Genomic DNA, 17,093 nt, shown 5'->3' with positions numbered 1-17,093 from the left:
TACTCCATATCACACACACACACAATACTCCATATCACACACACACACACACACACACACAATACTCCATATCTCTCTCTCTCTCACACACACACAATACTCCATATCTCTCTCTCTCACACACACACACACACACACACACACACACAATACTCCATATCACACACACACACAATACTCCATATCACACACACACACACACACACACACAATACTCCATATCTCTCTCTCTCACACACACACAATACTCCATATCTCTCTCTCTCTCACACACACACACAATACTCCATATCACACACACACACACACACACACACAATACTCCATATCTCTCTCTCTCACACACACACACAATACTCCATATCACACACACACACACACACACACACATACTCCATATCTCTCTCTCTCACACACAGACACACACACACACACAATACTCCATATCACACACACACACAATACTCCATATCACACACACACACACACACACACACACAATACTCCATATCTCTCTCTCTCTCACACACACACAATACTCCATATCTCTCTCTCTCTCACACACACACACACACACACACAATACTCCATATCACACACACACACAATACTCCATATCACACACACACACACACACACACACACAATACTCCATATCTCTCTCTCTCTCACACACACACAATACTCCATATCTCTCTCTCTCACACACACACACACACACACACACACACAATACTCCATATCACACACACACACAATACTCCATATCACACACACACACACACACACAATACTCCATATCTCTCTCTCTCATACACACACACACAATACTCCATAACACCCACACTGTAACAGGAATGAAATTGCTTTGTTTTATTCAACTAATTCTATTCAACACTCTGTCCACTCCTAAGAATTTGTACGACCCTTATTTGCATAAAATGGACAGAGACCAGTCTCAAAACCAATCAGCAGCGTTTATTCTCGAGAGTACTGAACACGATACAATTTAACACAGGTTATAAACTGAAAATGACGTCATTAGTTTTCGAACTGTCCCGTCTCTTCTCCCACCCTGGTACAATGGCAGTATCTCAAGCCTTCCCACATCGTCTCCTTACCAATTTAATATCATTTATGACCGAGCCAATGTCTTCCTGTGTAGATAAGCATTCTATCCAGTCTGACGATAAGTTCATTAGTTTCTACCAAGGAACAGACAGTCATTGTTCTAATTCTTGATTATATTTACACACATTATATTCAGTACTAGGGTTAAAAGAAAATTCATACATCTATACAGTAACATAATAGTATTCTGATTATTCAGTCCTGATTGAAATGTTTACATAATTAGTCATTATTGATTAAAAAAAATCCCTTAACACACACACACACACACACACAATACTCCATATCACTCACACACACACACACACACACACACACACACACACACACACACACACACACACACACACCGAGCCATGTCAGCGGTGTAACCTGGGCCCTGTGTGTGTGTGCTGTCAGCAGGTGGTTGATGAGACTCTGGATGTAAAGGAAGTGATATACAGTGCTGAGAGAGTCAGCGTTATGCATGGTGATGAGCTGGTGAGTACAGCACAGTGCCCCCATCTGGTTAACATGGGGAACTGCTGGTGAGTACACCACAGTGCCCCCATCTGGTTAACATGGGGAACTGCTGGTGAGTCTGGTTAACATGGGGAACTGCTGGTGTGTACACTACAGTGCCCCCATCTGGTTAACATGGGGAACTGTTGGCAGGAAGGGGGTATGGGGGAAGGAAAGAGAGGGAGGGATGGGGAAGGAGGAAGAGGAAGAAGAGGGAGGGATGGGGAAGGAGGAAGAGGAAGAAGAGGGAGGGATGGGGAAGGAGGAAGAGGGATGGAGGAGGAAGAAGAGGAAGAAGAGGGAGGGATGGGGAAGGAGGAAGAGGGATGGAGGAGGAAGAAGAGGAAGAAGAGGGAGGGATGGGGAAGGAGGAAGAGGGATGGAGGAGGAAGAAGAGGAAGAAGAGGGAGGGATGGGGAAGGAGGAAGAGGGATGGAGGAGGAAGAAGAGGAAGAAGAGGGAGGGATGGGGAAGGAGGAAGAGGAAGAAGAGGGAGGGATAGGGAAGGAGGAAGAGGGATGGGGAAGGAGGAAGAGGAAGAAGAGGGAGGGATAGGGAAGGAGGAAGAGGAAGAAGAGGGAGGGATAGGGAAGGAGGAAGAGGGATAGGGAAGGAGGAAGAAGAGGAAGAAGAGGGAGGGATGGGGAAGGAGGAAGAGGGATGGAGGAGGAAGAAGAGGGAGGGATAGGGAAGGAGGAAGAGGGATGGAGGAGGAAGAAGAGGAAGAAGAGGGAGGGATGGGGAAGGAGGAAGAGGGATGGAGGAGGAAGAAGAGGAAGAAGAGGGAGGGATGGGGAAGGAGGAAGAGGGATGGAGGAGGAAGAAGAGGGAGGGATGGGGAAGGAGGAAGAGGGATGGAGGAGGAAGAAGAGGAAGAAGAGGGAGGGATGGGGAAGGAGGAAGAGGGATGGAGGAGGAGGAAGAGGAAGAAGAGGGAGGGATAGGGAAGGAGGAAGAGGAAGAAGAGGGAGGGATAGGGAAGGAGGAAGAGGAAGAAGAGGGAGGGATGGGGAAGGAGGAAGAGGAAGAAGAGGGAGGGATGGGGAAGGAGGAAGAGGAAGAAGAGGGAGGGATAGGGATAAAGAGGGAAACCAAAGAACCGTAAGTCCCTCTTGTTTATCCATAGTGGGCGAAACACCCATCCACACGTCGACAGCAGGTTTGACTCTACCTTATTGTACTATCCAGATGGGATTTATTTTCTGCATGGATGCATGTATGTAAATGTATCGGAATGAACACAGGTTTCCACTGAATGTGTGTATTTATCCACACAAAGAGTTGAGGTACCTCAGCATCTGTGTGAGTGAGACCAGAGAGAACCTATGGCTGCCTGCAGATGCACTATTAATTCTGCATCGAGCTCAATGGGTTATTACCATGTCAGGGTCCTGCAGTGCTTTACATATAGTCACCCATAAGGTAAATATAAATAGCTTGATTGTTCAAGATAAAGATTTTTTTTTAATATATATATATTATGCATGTGTGTAGTCTGTTCACTCTGTATTTGGTCTTATGTCTATGTCATGTCTGTCTTATAGTGTATGTTCTTGTCTTTACACAAACTAACTCTGTCTCTCTCTCTGTCTCTCTCTCTGTCTCTCTCTCTGTCTCGCATCTGTCTGTCTCGCATCTGTCTCTCTCTCTGTCTCTCTCTCTCTGTCTCTCTCTGTCTCTCTCTCTCTGTCTCTCTCTCGCATCTGTCTCTCTCTCTCTCTCTGTCTCTCTCTCTGTCTCTCTCTCGCTCATCTGTCTCTCTCTCTCGCTCATCTGTCTCTCTCTCTCTCGCTCATCTGTCTCTCTCTCTGTCTGTCTCTCTCTCTGTCTCTCTCTCTGTCTTGCATCTGTCTCTCTCTCTGTCTCTGTCTCTCTCTCTAACTCTCATCTGTCTCTCTGTCTCTCATCTGTCTCTCTCTCTCTCTCGCTCATCTCTCTCTCTCTCTGTGTCTCTCTGTCTCTGTCTCCTCTAGGAATCCTACCGTCCTCTGGGTGAGGACTTCAGCTTCGGGAGCTCTGCTCTGATTGGGCTGTTGGTGATAGCGGTGGCCATAGCAATGGTGATAGTGATCAGCCTGGTTATTCTGAGGAAGAGGCAGTACGGAACCATCAGCCACGGCATTGTGGAGGTGAGCTACGACATCACACACACACACACACACACACACACACACACACACACACACACACACACACACAAACACACACACAGTACAGAACCATCAGCCACAGCATTGTGGAGGTGAGCTACGACATCACACACACACACACACACACACACACACACACACACACACACACACACACAAACACACACACAGTACAGAACCATCAGCCACAGCATTGTGGAGGTGAGCTACGACATCACACACACACACACACACTCTCAATGTACACACACACACACACGCACACACACACAGTACAGAACCATCAGCCACGGCATTGTGCAGGTGAGCTACGACATCACACACACACTCTCAATGTACACACACACACACAGTACAGAACCATCAGCCACGGCATTGTGCAGGTGATCTACGACATCACACACTCTCAACGTACACCACACACACACTCTCTCAATGTACACACACACACACACACACACACACACACACACACACACACACTCAACGTACACCACACACACACACACTCTCAACGTACAACACACACACACACTCTCAATGTACACACACACACACACACACACACAGCACTTGTAGCTCAATGCATTCTCTAAGGTCTCTGTACTCAAGCTAATAATTTGTTATTTTTGCTCAGGTTCTAGTTCACCCCTGACCTCGACCTCTGTGCTCAGATAACCTGTTCTCTCTGCTCAGGGCCAATACCTGGACATAGTTTTATTACAGGACTGTTGATACCTTGTCTTTAAGCTCTGCCTATTTCACCCCTGACCTGTCCTGTGATAGGTTGACCCCATGCTGACCCCAGAGGAGCGCCACCTCAGCAAGATGCAGAACCACGGCTACGAGAACCCCACCTACAAATACCTGGAACAGATGCAGATCTAGGATTCGCTGTGGCACCGAGCAGAGAGGAGGGGCCAACATACTACTGACCAATAACAAAAAAATACTCTCCTCAGAAATCATTTGCGTAATTACATCAGATCACAATACATATACGGATTTGTTTCAAACCGATCCTTGAAGAATAATGCTAAAACTACTGCTACCATTGTACTTTCCAGCTCCCTTTGAATCTTGGGGTTTCTTTTAAAAGGGTGATGTACGTAATCTCTACGTTTTATATAATATGTGATTTAATAATTAATTATTACTCTCTGAAGATTTAAGATGTGTTGTTTTTTTAAATTTGATTTGTTGTTGTTGTTTTTAAAAAACATGCAACAAAGGTAAGAAACCAAGCAACGCCATTGTTGACTATAAATGTATCTCATCATCAGACAACAAGGAGAACACTAACATTTTGTTTCCCATCGTATCAGTGTCCCAAAACCTTCTGACGGTCTTCTCAGAATAACAAAGTTGTTGTTGGTTTCTTTTTCAATAGATTGCTTGTATATGAAGGTTCTTTGTACCTATTTAATGATGTATAGTGAAACTACAAATGAGGAAAAAGAATGAAAACAAAATCATGAATTCAGTTACTTTCTATTCTTTGTTATGATTACAAACAAAATATACATAAACAGTTTAAAAATATATATATATATATATAAGTAGCTGTTTTTATTCCACCAGGGAAGAGAGGCTGAAACTGGGATGGTGGCTGAGCTAGGTTGGGATGTTGTGGTGCAGACAGACAGGAGCGCGTGCAGACAGACAGGAGCGCGTGCAGACAGACAGGAGCGCGTGCAGACAGACAGGAGCGCGTGCAGACAGACAGGAGATCGTGCAGACAGACAGGAGCGCGTACAGACAGACAGGAGCGCCTGCAGACAGACAGGAGCGCGTGCAGACAGACAGGAGCGCGTACAGACAGACAGGAGCGCGTGCAGACAGACAGGAGCGCGTACAGACAGACAGGAGCGCGTGCAGACAGACAGGAGCGCGTGCAGACAGACAGGAGCGCGTACAGACAGACAGGAGCGCGTGCAGACAGACAGGAGCGCCTGCAGACAGACAGGAGCGCGTACAGACAGACAGGAGCGCGTACAGACAGACAGGAGCGCGTACAGACAGACAGGAGCGCCTGCAGACAGACAGGAGCGCGTACAGACAGACAGGAGCGCGTGCAGACAGACAGGAGCGCGTACAGACAGACAGGAGCGCGTACAGACAGACAGGAGCGCGTGCAGACAGACAGGAGCGCGTACAGACAGACAGGAGCGCGTGCAGACAGACAGGAGCGCGTGCAGACAGACAGGAGCGCGTGCAGACAGACAGGAGCGCGTGCAGACAGACAGGAGCGCGTGCAGACAGACAGGAGATCGTGCAGACAGACAGGAGAGTGTGCAGATAGACAGACACAGGAGAGTAGACAGACAGGAGAGTGCACAGACCCCCAGCTGATCTCACAGCTCAGACCAGACTTACCCTTATTACACCCTGACCCATCTAAATGAACTGACTCGTACCTTTATTACACCCTGACCCATCTAAATGAACTGACTCGTACCCTTATTACACCCTGACCCATCTAAATGAACTGACTCGTACCCTTATTACACCCTGACCCATCTAAATGAACTGACTCGTACCCTTATTACACCCTGACCCATCTAAATGAACTGACTCGTACCCTTATTACACCCTGACCCATCTAAATGAACTGACTCGTACCCTTATTACACCCTGACCCATCTAAATGAACTGACTCGTACCCTTATTACACCCTGACCCATCTAAATGAACTGACTCGTACCCTTATTACACCCTGACCCATCTAAATGAACTGACTCGTACCCTTATTACACCCTGACCCATCTAAATGAACTGACTCGTACCCTTATTACACCCTGACCCATCTAAATGAACTGACTTGTACCCTTATTACACCCTGACCCATCTAAATGAACTGACTCGTACCCTTATTACACCCTGACCCATCTAAATGAACTGACTCGTACCCTTATTACACCCTGACCCATCTAAATGAACTGACTCGTACCCTTATTACACCCTGACCCATCTAAATGAACTGACTCGTACCCTTATTACACCCTGACCCATCTAAATGAACTGACTCGTACCCTTAGTACACCCTGACCCATCTAAATGAACTGACTCGTACCCTTATTACACCCTGACCCATCTAAATGAACTGACTCGTACCCTTATTACACCCTGACCCATCTAAATGAACTGACTCGTACCCTTATTACACCCTGACCCTTCTAAATGAACTGACTCGTACCCTTATTACACCCTGACCCATCTAAATGAACTGACTCGACCCATCTAAATGACTGACTTTATTACACCCTGACCCATCTAAATGAACTGACTCGTACCCTTATTACACCCTGACCCATCTAAATGAACTGACTCGTACCCTTATTACACCCTGACCCATCTAAATGAACTGACTCGTACCCTTATTACACCCTGACCCATCTAAATGAACTGACTCGTACCCTTATTACACCCTGACCCATCTAAATGGAGTCCATGTTTTGTCTCCTGATATGTTCTCTGATGGTCCTGATGGGTTGTAGGGATTCAGAGTCCATGTTTTGTCTCCTGATATGTTCTCTGATGGTCCTGATGGGTTGTAGGGATTCAGAGTCCATGTTTTGTCTCCTGATATGTTCTCTGATGGTCCTGATGGGTTGTAGGGATTCAGAGTCCATGTTTTGTCTCCTGATATGTTCTCTGATGGTCCTGATGGGTTGTAGGGATTCAGAGTCCATGTTTTGTCTCCTGATATGTTCTCTGATGGTCCTGATGGGTTGTAGGGATTCAGAGTCCATGTTTTGTCTCCTGATATGTTCTCTGATGGTCCTGATGGGTTGTAGGGATTCAGAGTCCATGTTTTGTCTCCTGATATGTTCTCTGATGGTCCTGATGGGTTGTAGGGATTCAGAGTCCATGTTTTGTCTCCTGATATGTTCTCTGATGGTCCTGATGGGTTGTAGGGATTCAGAGTCCATGTTTTGTCTCCTGATATGTTCTCTGATGGTCCTGATGGGTTGTAGGGATTCAGAGTCCATGTTTTGTCTCCTGATATGTTCTCTGATGGTCCTGATGGGTTGTAGGGATTCAGAGTCCATGTTTTGTCTCCTGATATGTTCTCTGATGGTCCTGATGGGTTGTAGGGATTCAGAGTCCATGTTTTGCACAAGCGATGCAATGCTTTTAAAAATCAAGTAGAAATGAATCTGAGAACCATTTTATGGATGTATTCATTCACCTGAACAACAGCTGACCCTAAAGCACAGAACAGTTTGCATAGTCTTTCTCAAATCAACCCCAAACACACTCGCTGGGGGGCTTGTGACCGACCGACAGACAGACCGATGTGGATGGAAGAGACAGACAGACAGATGTGGATGGAAAGAGACAGACAGACAGATGTGGATGGAAAGAGACAGACGTGGATGGAAGAGACAGACAGACAGATGTGGATGGAAAGAGACAGACAGACAGACAGATGTGGATGGAAAGAGACAGACAGGCATTGTCAGACAGATGTGGATGGAAAGAGAGACAGGCATTGTCAGACAGATGTCGACGGAGAATGTGTGCAGGTTACTTTTAACGGGGAGGAGGAAAGACAAACGGAGAACTGTAGAATCAGGAGTTGATTATCTCTCTCTCTTGTAACTGTCTCTGTATAGTTGGTGTTGCGATCATGGCTTCTCTTGGGAGGGTTTATCGTTTCTCATATGAACATTTTTCTTGTTTTATATTTTTCTCCTCCTGTGACAGTTTGTCAGTTATGCGTCTGTCTCACTATGCACTCTAAACGGCTATGTAACTACCTGCTTGACTGCAGCGATCACAATAGTAGTGATCAAACGGATGGATTGATTGATTGATTGATTGAATTGATTGACACCAATGGAAACAAACAGATTCTGGTTACAGGGGAAGCACATCAATAAACCCACTACTTCCATAAAGTGCTTCCTGTCTCTTATTTTGGTGTTTTATTATCTACCTACTTCCTGTAATGCATTAGAAAATAGTTGTTTATTCATAGTCCATCACTACAAAACAACAGCTCCACTTGCTGATATACCTAGTTTCATCATAACCAGTCATCCGCGGGAGGTTCCTGGAACAGAAACCTGTGGGTCATACCGTAGGTCTACTTCGACTAAATTACCTGAGCGTGACTAAACGACAACAACCCCCGGTGCATACTGCTCCGTGACTCATCTCCCTATCGCGGAAAGAGTTCAACATCGATACCGAATTATAGGAATAATCCATTTTAAAAAAATGATTGGATATGACATCTAAGAGAGATTAAAGTGTAATTAAATATGCCATGTTCATCAGCCTACCCTTATCTCAAATCAAAATAAAACACTCCATTTTCTCCCGCCACATTCAACCCAAAAAGCCCTACCGCCACCTGCCGGTGTTTAGTTACCGCCGCATCAGAAACCTGTTACACCTGTTCGGTGACACCTGGGACCAATATGTCAAATCAACCTGGAAATAAACATTGTCAAGATCTCGAACTCTTCATGTAAAGCGAATTGATGTAGATATGAGTTATCGCGTTAAGTCACCGCTTTATTCTCTATATCTGGCGATATGTGTAATATATCTCTCAATTCAAGGGTCTTTATTGTCATGGGAAACATGTTAACATTACCAAGGCAAGTGAAGTAGATAATAAACAATACAAATGAACAGTAAACATTACGCTCACAGAAGAATAAAGACATTTCAATTGTCATATAAGGTTTATAGAGCGTGTTGTAACGATGTGCAAATAGTTGTTCTCTCCTGTTGGTTGTAATGTCGTCTTGATGCAGGAAGTCACAGGTGAGTATCGCTTAAACAGCGACACGCCCTGAAACCCGGAGCTCCGGAAAAACACTATGCAGGTACTCGACAACACGACTGAATCATACGTCCAAACAGTTGTTTTGCAACTAAAACGAGAGTTTCTATTGGACAAATTCAGGTAGATCACTCCCCGTGTCGTTACGTTTGTTTCCCGTTTAAGGAAAGTTTTGCAACGGAATCAGCGTAATGAATTACTCCTCAGATATCCGCGGTGGGGACGTTTGCGATCATTCCTGGGCGATACAACTCTATTAAAAGTGCGATTTGCTACAAAGGAAATACTCTGAGTTCATATTGATTGTATTGAAATTGGTTTCCTGAACTGTACTATTTCGGTTGCAGTGTTTATTTTTTTTAAATATATATATTTTTGCTGGTTTGTGAATCACCTGTTATCGTGGAGGCCGTAGGACTCCATTGAAGACAAAAGGCCTACCCTACACTCCCTCCCCTTGGAATTTACCTGAGGAGTAGCTGGCCTACAGAAATCAGGAACAGACAGATTTATCTGGTCGCCAGCCACCATGGACTACATGGACTCTGGAATGAGATACACCCCCAATAAGGGACCGGTACTGTGGCCGTTTCTTCCTCTGGTGTTTATTTTGGTGTGTGTATGTGTGTGTGTGTGTGTGTGTGTGTGGACAAATAGCTTGGTTGATTGGGGACCACTTCTCACAATTTAAGCTTCTATTACGTGTGTCTGTCATGCATTTTGTTCTGGATTGTTTAACAGATGCCCGAGCTGCTCTGTTTATTGACGGTTAGAGAGCTGCTCTGTTTATTGACGGTTAGAGAGCTGCTCTGTTTATTGACGGTTAGAGAGCTGCTCTGTTTATTGACGGTTAGAGAGCTGCCCTGTTTATTGACGGTTAGAGAGCTGCCCTGTTTATTGACGGTTAGAGAGCTGCCCTGTTTATTGACGGTTAGAGAGCTGCTCTGTTTATTGACGGTTAGAGAGCTGCTCTGTTTATTGACGGTTAGAGAGCTGCTCTGTTTATTGACGGTTAGAGAGCTGCCCTGTTTATTGACGGTTAGAGAGCTGCTGCCTGTTTTGACGGTTGACGGTTATTGAGAGCTGCTCTGTTTATTGACGGTTAGAGAGCTGCCCTGTTTATTGACGGTTAGAGAGCTGACCTGTTTATTGACGGTTAGAGAGCTGCCCTGTTTATTGACGGTTAGAGAGCTGCCCTGTTTATTGACGGTTAGAGAGCTGCTCTGTTTATTGACGGTTAGAGAGCTGCTCTGTTTATTGACGGTTAGAGAGCTGCCCTGCTTATTGACGGTTAGAGAGCTGCCCTGTTTATTGACGGTTAGAGAGCTGCTCTGTTTATTGACGGTTAGAGAGCTGCTCTGTTTATTGACGGTTAGAGAGCTGCCCTGTTTATTGACGGTTAGAGAGCTGCCCTGTTTATTGACGGTTAGAGAGCTGCCCTGTTTATTGACGGTTAGAGAGCTGCCCTGTTTATTGACGGTTAGAGAGCTGCCCTGTTTATTGACGGTTAGAGAGCTGCTCTGCTTATTGACGGTTAGAGAGCTGCTCTGTTTATTGACGGTTAGAGAGCTGCCCTGTTTATTGACGGTTAGAGAGCTGCCCTGTTTATTGACGGTTAGAGAGCTGCCCTGTTTATTGACGGTTAGAGAGCTGCCCTGTTTATTGACGCTGCCCTGTTTATTGACGGTTAGAGAGCTGCTCTGTTTATTGACGGTTAGAGAGCTGCCTGTTTATTGACGGTTAGAGAGCTGCTCTGTTTATTGACGGTTAGAGAGCTGCTCTGTTTATTGACGGTTAGAGAGCTGCTCTGTTTATTGACGGTTAGAGAGCTGCTCTGTTTATTGACGGTTAGAGAGCTGCTTGTTTATTGACGGTTAGAGAGCTGCCCTGTTTATTGGCGGTTAGAGAGCTGCCCTGTTTATTGACTTAGAGAGCTGCCCTGTTTATTGACGGTTAGAGAGCTGCCCTGTTTATTGACGGTCAGAGAGCTGCCCTGTTTATTGACGGTTAGAGAGAGCTGCCCTGTTTTATTGACGGTTAGAGAGCTGCCCTGTTTATTGACGGTTTATTGAGAGCTGCTTATTGACTGTTTGTTTATTGACGGTTAGAGAGCTGCTCTGTTTATTGACGGTTAGAGAGCTGCTCTGTTTATTGACGGTTAGAGAGCTGCTCTGTTTATTGACGGTTAGAGAGCTGCCCTGTTTATTGACGGTTAGAGAGCTGCCCTGTTTATTGAGAGAGCTGCCCTGTTTATTGACGGTTAGAGAGCTGCCCTGTTTATTGACGGTTAGAGAGCTGCTCTGTTTATTGACGGTTAGAGAGCTGCCCTGTTTATTGACGGTTAGAGAGCTGCCCTGTTTATTTTATTGACGGTTAGAGAGCTGCCCTGTTTATTGACGGTTAGAGAGCTGCCCTGTTTATTGACGGTTTGAGAGCTGCCCTTTTTTATTTTTATTTTATTTCACATTTATTTAACCAGGTAGGCTAGTTGAGAACACCTTTATTTAACCAGGTAGGCTAGTGAGAACACCTTTATTTAACCAGGTAGGCTAGTTGAGAACACCTTTATTTAACCAGGTAGGCTAGTTGAGAACACCTTTATTTAACCAGGTAGGCTAGTTGAGAACAAGTTCTCATTTGCAACTGCGACCTGGCCAAGATAAAGCATAGCAGTGTGAACAGACAACACAGAGTTACACATGGAGTAAACAATTAACAAGTCAATAACACAGTAGAAAACAAAGGGGGAGTCTATATACAATGTGTGCAAAAGGCATGAGGAGGTAGGCGAATAATTACAATTTTGCAGATTAACACTGGAGTGATAAATGATCAGATGGTCATGTACAGGTAGAGATATTGGTGTGCAAAAGAGCAGAAAAGTAAATAAATAAAAACATTATAGGGATGAGGTAGGTGAAAATGGGTGGGCTATTTACCAATAGACTATGTACAGCTGCAGCGATCGGTTAGCTGCTCAGAAAGCTGATGTTTGAAGTTGGTGAGGGAGATAAAAGTCTCCAACTTCAGCGATTTTTGCAATTCGTTCCAGTCACAGGCAGCAGAGTACTGGAATGAAAGGCGGCCAAATGAGGTGTTGGCTTTAGGGATGATCAGTGAGATACACCTGCTGGAGCGCGTGCTACGGATGGGTGTTGCCATCGTGACCAGTGAACTGAGATAAGGCGGAGCTTTACCTAGCATGGACTTGTAGATGACCTGGAGCCAGTGGGTCTGGCGACGAATATGTAGCGAGGGCCAGCCGACCAGAGCATACAAGTCGCAGTGGTGGGTGGTATAAGGTGCTTTAGTGACAAAACGGATGGCACTGTGATAGACTGCATCTAGTTTGCTGAGTAGAGTGTTGGAAGCCATTTTGTAGATGACATCGCCGAAGTCGAGGATCGGTAGGATAGTCAGTTTTACTAGGGTAAGCTTGGCGGCGTGAGTGAAGGAGGCTTTGTTGCGGAATAGAAAGCCGACTCTAGATTTGATTTTCAATTGGAGATGTTTGATATGAGTCTGGAAGGAGAGTTTGCAGTCTAGCCAGACACCTAGGTACTTATAGATGTCCACATATTCAAGGTCGGAACCATCCAGGGTGGTGATGCTAGTCGGGCATGCGGGTGCAGGCAGCGATCGGTTGAAAAGCATGCATTTGGTTTTACTAGCGTTTAAGAGCAGTTGGAGGCCACGGAAGGAGTGTTGTATGGCATTGAAGCTTGTTTGGAGGTTAGATAGCACAGTGTCCAATGACGGGCCGAAAGTATATAGAATGGTGTCGTCTGCGTAGAGGTGGATCAGGGAATTGCCCGCAGCAAGAGCAACATCATTGATATATACAGAGAAAATAGTCGGCCCGAGAATTGAACCCTGTGGCACCCCCATAGAGACTGCCAGAGGACCAGACAGCATGCCCTCCGATTTGACACACTGAACTCTGTCTGCAAAGTAATTGGTGAACCAGGCAAGGCAGTCATCCGAAAAACCGAGGCTACTGAGTCTGCCGATAAGAATATGGTGATTGACAGAGTCGAAAGCCTTGGCAAGGTCGATGAAGACGGCTGCACAGTACTGTCTTTTATCGATGGCGGTTATGATATCATTTAGTACCTTGAGCGTGGCTGAGGTGCACCCGTGACCGGCTCGGAAACCAGATTGCACAGCGGAGAAGGTACGGTGGGATTCGAGATGGTCAGTGACCTGTTTGTTGACTTGGCTTTCGAAGACCTTAGATAGGCAGGGCAGGATGGATATAGGTCTGTAACAGTTTGGGTCCAGGGTGTCTCCCCCTTTTGAAGAGGGGGATGACTGCGGCAGCTTTCCAATCCTTGGGGATCTCAGACGATATGAAAGAGAGGTTGAACAGGCTGGTAATAGGGGTTGCGACAATGGCGGCGGATAGTTTCAGAAATAGGGGGTCCAGATTGTCAAGCCCAGCTGATTTGTACGGGTCCAGGTTTTGCAGCTCTTTCAGAACATCTGCTATCTGGATTTGGGTAAAGGAGAACCTGGAGAGGCTTGGGCGAGGAGCTGCCGGGGGGGCGGAGCTGTTGGCCGAGGTTGGAGTAGCCAGGCGGAAGGTATGGCCAGCCGTTGAGAAATGCTTATTGAAGTTTTCGATAATCATGGATTTATCGGTGGTGACCGTGTTACCTATCCTCAGTGCAGTGGGCAGCTGGGAGGAGGTGCTCTTGTTCTCCATGGACTTTACAGTGTCCCAGAACTTTTTGGAGCTACAGGATGCAAACTTCTGCCTGAAGAAGCTGGCCTTAGCTTTCCTGACTGACTGCGTGTATTGGTTCCGGACTTCTCTGAACAGTTTCATATCACGGGGACTATTCGATGCTATTGCAGTCCGCCACAGGATGTTTTTGTGCTGGTGGAGGGCAGTCAGGTCTGGGGTGAACCAAGGGCTGTATCTGTTCTTAGTTCTGCATTTTTTGAATGGAGCATGCTTATCTAAAATGGTGAGGAAGTTACTTTTAAAGAATGACCAGGCATCCTCAACTGACGGGATGAGGTCAATGTCCTTCCAGGATACCCGGGCCAGGTCGATTAGAAAGGCCTGCTCACAGAAGTGTTTTAGGGTGCGTTTGACAGTGATGAGGGGTGGTCGTTTGACTGCGGCTCCGTAGCGGATACAGGCAATGAGGCAGTGATCGCTGAGATCCTGGTTGAAGACAGCGGAGGTGTATTTGGAGGGCCAGTTGGTCAGGATGACGTCTATGAGGGTGCCCTTGTTTACAGAGTTAGGTTGTACCTGGTGGGTTCCTTGATGATTTGTGTGAGATTGAGGGCATCTAGCTTAGATTGTAGGACTGGCGGTGTGTTAAGCATATCCCAGTTTAGGTCACCTAACAGAACAAACTCTGAGGCTAGATGGGGGGCGATCAATTCACAAATGGTGTCCAGGGCACAGCTGGGAGCTGAGGGGGGTCGGTAGCAGGCGGCAACAGTGAGAGACTTATTTCTGGAGAGAGTAATTTTCAAAATTAGTAGTTCGAACTGTTTGGGTATGGACCTGGAAAAGAGAGCTGCCCTGTTTATTGACGGTTAGAGAGCAGCCCTGTTTATTGACGGTTAGAGAGCTGCCCTGTTTATTGACGGTTAGAGAGCTGTTTATTGACGGTTAGAGAGCTGCCCTGTTTATTGACGGTTAGAGAGCTGCCCTGTTTATTGACGGTTAGAGAGCTGCCCTGTTTATTGACGGTTAGAGAGCTGCCTGTTTATTGACGGTTAGAGAGCTGCCCTGTTTATTGAGGTTAGAGAGCTGCCCTGTTTATTGACGGTTAGAGAGCTGCCCTGTTTATTGACGGTTAGAGAGCTGCCCTGTTTATTGACGGTTAGAGAGCTGCTCTGTTTATTGACGGTTAGAGAGCTGGAGAGCTGCCCTGTTTATTGACGGTTAGAGAGCTGCCCTGTTTATTGACGGTTAGAGAGCTGCCCTGTTTATTGACGGTTAGAGAGCTGCCCTGTTTATTGACGGTTAGAGAGCTGCTGCTCTGTTTATTGACTGGTTAGAGAGCTGCTCTGAGAGCTGCTCTGTTTATTGACAGTTAGAGAGCTGGAGAGCTGCTCTGTTTATTGACGGTTAGAGAGCTGCCCTGTTTATTGACGGTTAGAGAGCTGCTCTGTTTATTGACGGTTAGAGAGCTGCTCTGCTTATTGACGGTTGGAGAGCTGCTCTGCTTATTGACGGTTAGAGAGCTGCCCAAGCTGCTCTGCTTATTGAAGGTCAGAGAGCTGCTCTGTTTATTGACAGTTAGAGAGCTGCTCTGTTTATTGACGGTTAGAGAGCTGCTCTGTTTATTGACGGTTAGAGAGCTGCTCTGTTTATTGACGGTTAGAGAGCTGCTCTGCTTATTGACGGTTAGAGAGCTGCCCTGCTTATTGACGGTTAGAGAGCTGCCCAAGCTGCTCTGCTTATTGACGGTTAGAGAGCTGCTCTGTTTATTGACGGTTAGAGAGCTGCTCTGCTTATTGACGGTTAGAGAGCTGCTCTGCTTATTGACGGTTAGAGAGCTGCTCTGCTTATTGACGGTTAGAGAGCTGCCCAAGCTGCTCTGCTTATTGACGGTTAGAGAGCTGCCCAAGCTGCTCTGCTTATTGACGGTTAGAGAGCTGCTCTGTTTATTGACGGTTAGAGAGCTGCCCTGTTAATTGACGTTTAGAGAGCTGCCCTGTTTATTGACGGTTAGAGAGCTGCCCTGTTATTGATTGACGCTGGAGAGCTGCCCTGTTTATTGACGGTTAGAGAGCTGCCCTGTTTATTGACGGTTAGAGAGCTGCCCTGTTTATTGACGGTTAGAGAGCTGCCCTGTTTATTGACGGTTAGAGAGCTGCCCTGTTTATTGACGGTTAGAGAGCTGCCCTGTTTATTGACGGTTAGAGAGCTGCCCTGTTTATTGACGGTTAGAGAGCTGCCCTGTTATTGATGGTTAGAGAGCTGCCCAAGCTGCTCTGCTTATTGACTGTTAGAGAGCTGCCCAAGCTGCCCTGCTTATTGACGGTTAGAGAGCTGCCCTGCTTATTGACGGTTAGAGAGCTGCCCTGCTTATTGACGGTTAGAGAGCTGCCCTGTTTATTGACGGTTAGAGAGCTTCCCTGTTTATTGACTGTTAGAGAGCTGCTCTGTTTATTGACGGTTAGAGAGCTGCCCTGTTTATTGACGGTTAGAGAGCTGCCCTGTTTATTTACGGTTAGAGAGCTGCCCTGTTTATTTACGGTTAGAGAGCTGCCCTGTTTATTTACGGTTAGAGAGCTGCCCTGTTTATTGACGGTTAGAGAGCTGCCCTGTTTATTGACGGTTAGAGAGCTGCCCTGTTTATTGACGGTTAGAGAGCTGACCTGTTTATTGACGGTTAGATAGCTGACCTGTTTATTGACGGTTAGAGAGCTGACCTGTTTATTGACGGTTAGAGAGCTGCCCTGTTTATTGAGGGTTAGAGAGCTGCCCTGTTAATTGAGGGTTAGAGAGCTGCCCTGCTTATTGAGGGTTAGAGAGCTGC

The 17,093-nt window shown here is 46.3% G+C and overlaps 2 protein-coding genes and 1 long non-coding RNA gene across 4 annotated transcripts in view; 2 read left to right on the top strand and 1 right to left on the bottom strand.

Annotated features, from left to right (window-relative positions):
* Positions 1-5,391, top strand: part of aplp2 (amyloid beta (A4) precursor-like protein 2) — an 88,297-nt gene extending 82,906 nt beyond the window's left edge. The window contains exons 14-16 of the mRNA XM_042297766.1: positions 1,534-1,611; positions 3,606-3,761; positions 4,569-5,391. Of these exons, the coding sequence (XP_042153700.1) occupies positions 1,534-1,611; positions 3,606-3,761; positions 4,569-4,670 (336 nt within the window). The 3' untranslated portion in view covers positions 4,671-5,391. The remainder of the gene's footprint in view (positions 1-1,533; positions 1,612-3,605; positions 3,762-4,568) is intronic.
* Positions 5,392-6,286: 895 nt separating this feature from the next.
* LOC121839306 lies at positions 6,287-8,138 on the bottom strand. Its single transcript, XR_006078889.1, has 2 exons — positions 7,036-8,138; positions 6,287-6,979 (listed from the first exon to the last, which is right to left on the bottom strand). It is a non-coding gene; the product is annotated as an uncharacterized LOC121839306 (long non-coding RNA).
* Positions 8,139-9,592: 1,454 nt separating this feature from the next.
* Positions 9,593-17,093, top strand: part of st14a (ST14 transmembrane serine protease matriptase a) — a 69,390-nt gene continuing 61,889 nt past the window's right edge. Inside the window, exon 1 of one of the 2 annotated variants that reach the window (XM_042297763.1) lies at positions 9,593-10,159. In XM_042297763.1, the coding sequence (XP_042153697.1) occupies positions 10,112-10,159 (48 nt within the window). In that variant the 5' untranslated portion in view covers positions 9,593-10,111. The remainder of the gene's footprint in view (positions 10,160-17,093) is intronic. The other variant, XM_042297762.1, reaches the window with a different exon arrangement.

This window comes from Oncorhynchus tshawytscha, linkage group LG14 (genome assembly GCF_018296145.1).
Source record: "Oncorhynchus tshawytscha isolate Ot180627B linkage group LG14, Otsh_v2.0, whole genome shotgun sequence".
Classification (NCBI taxonomy): domain Eukaryota; kingdom Metazoa; phylum Chordata; class Actinopteri; order Salmoniformes; family Salmonidae; genus Oncorhynchus; species Oncorhynchus tshawytscha.
Note: the sequence above shows the minus strand (reverse complement) of the source record. Positions and strands in the feature narration are given on the sequence as shown.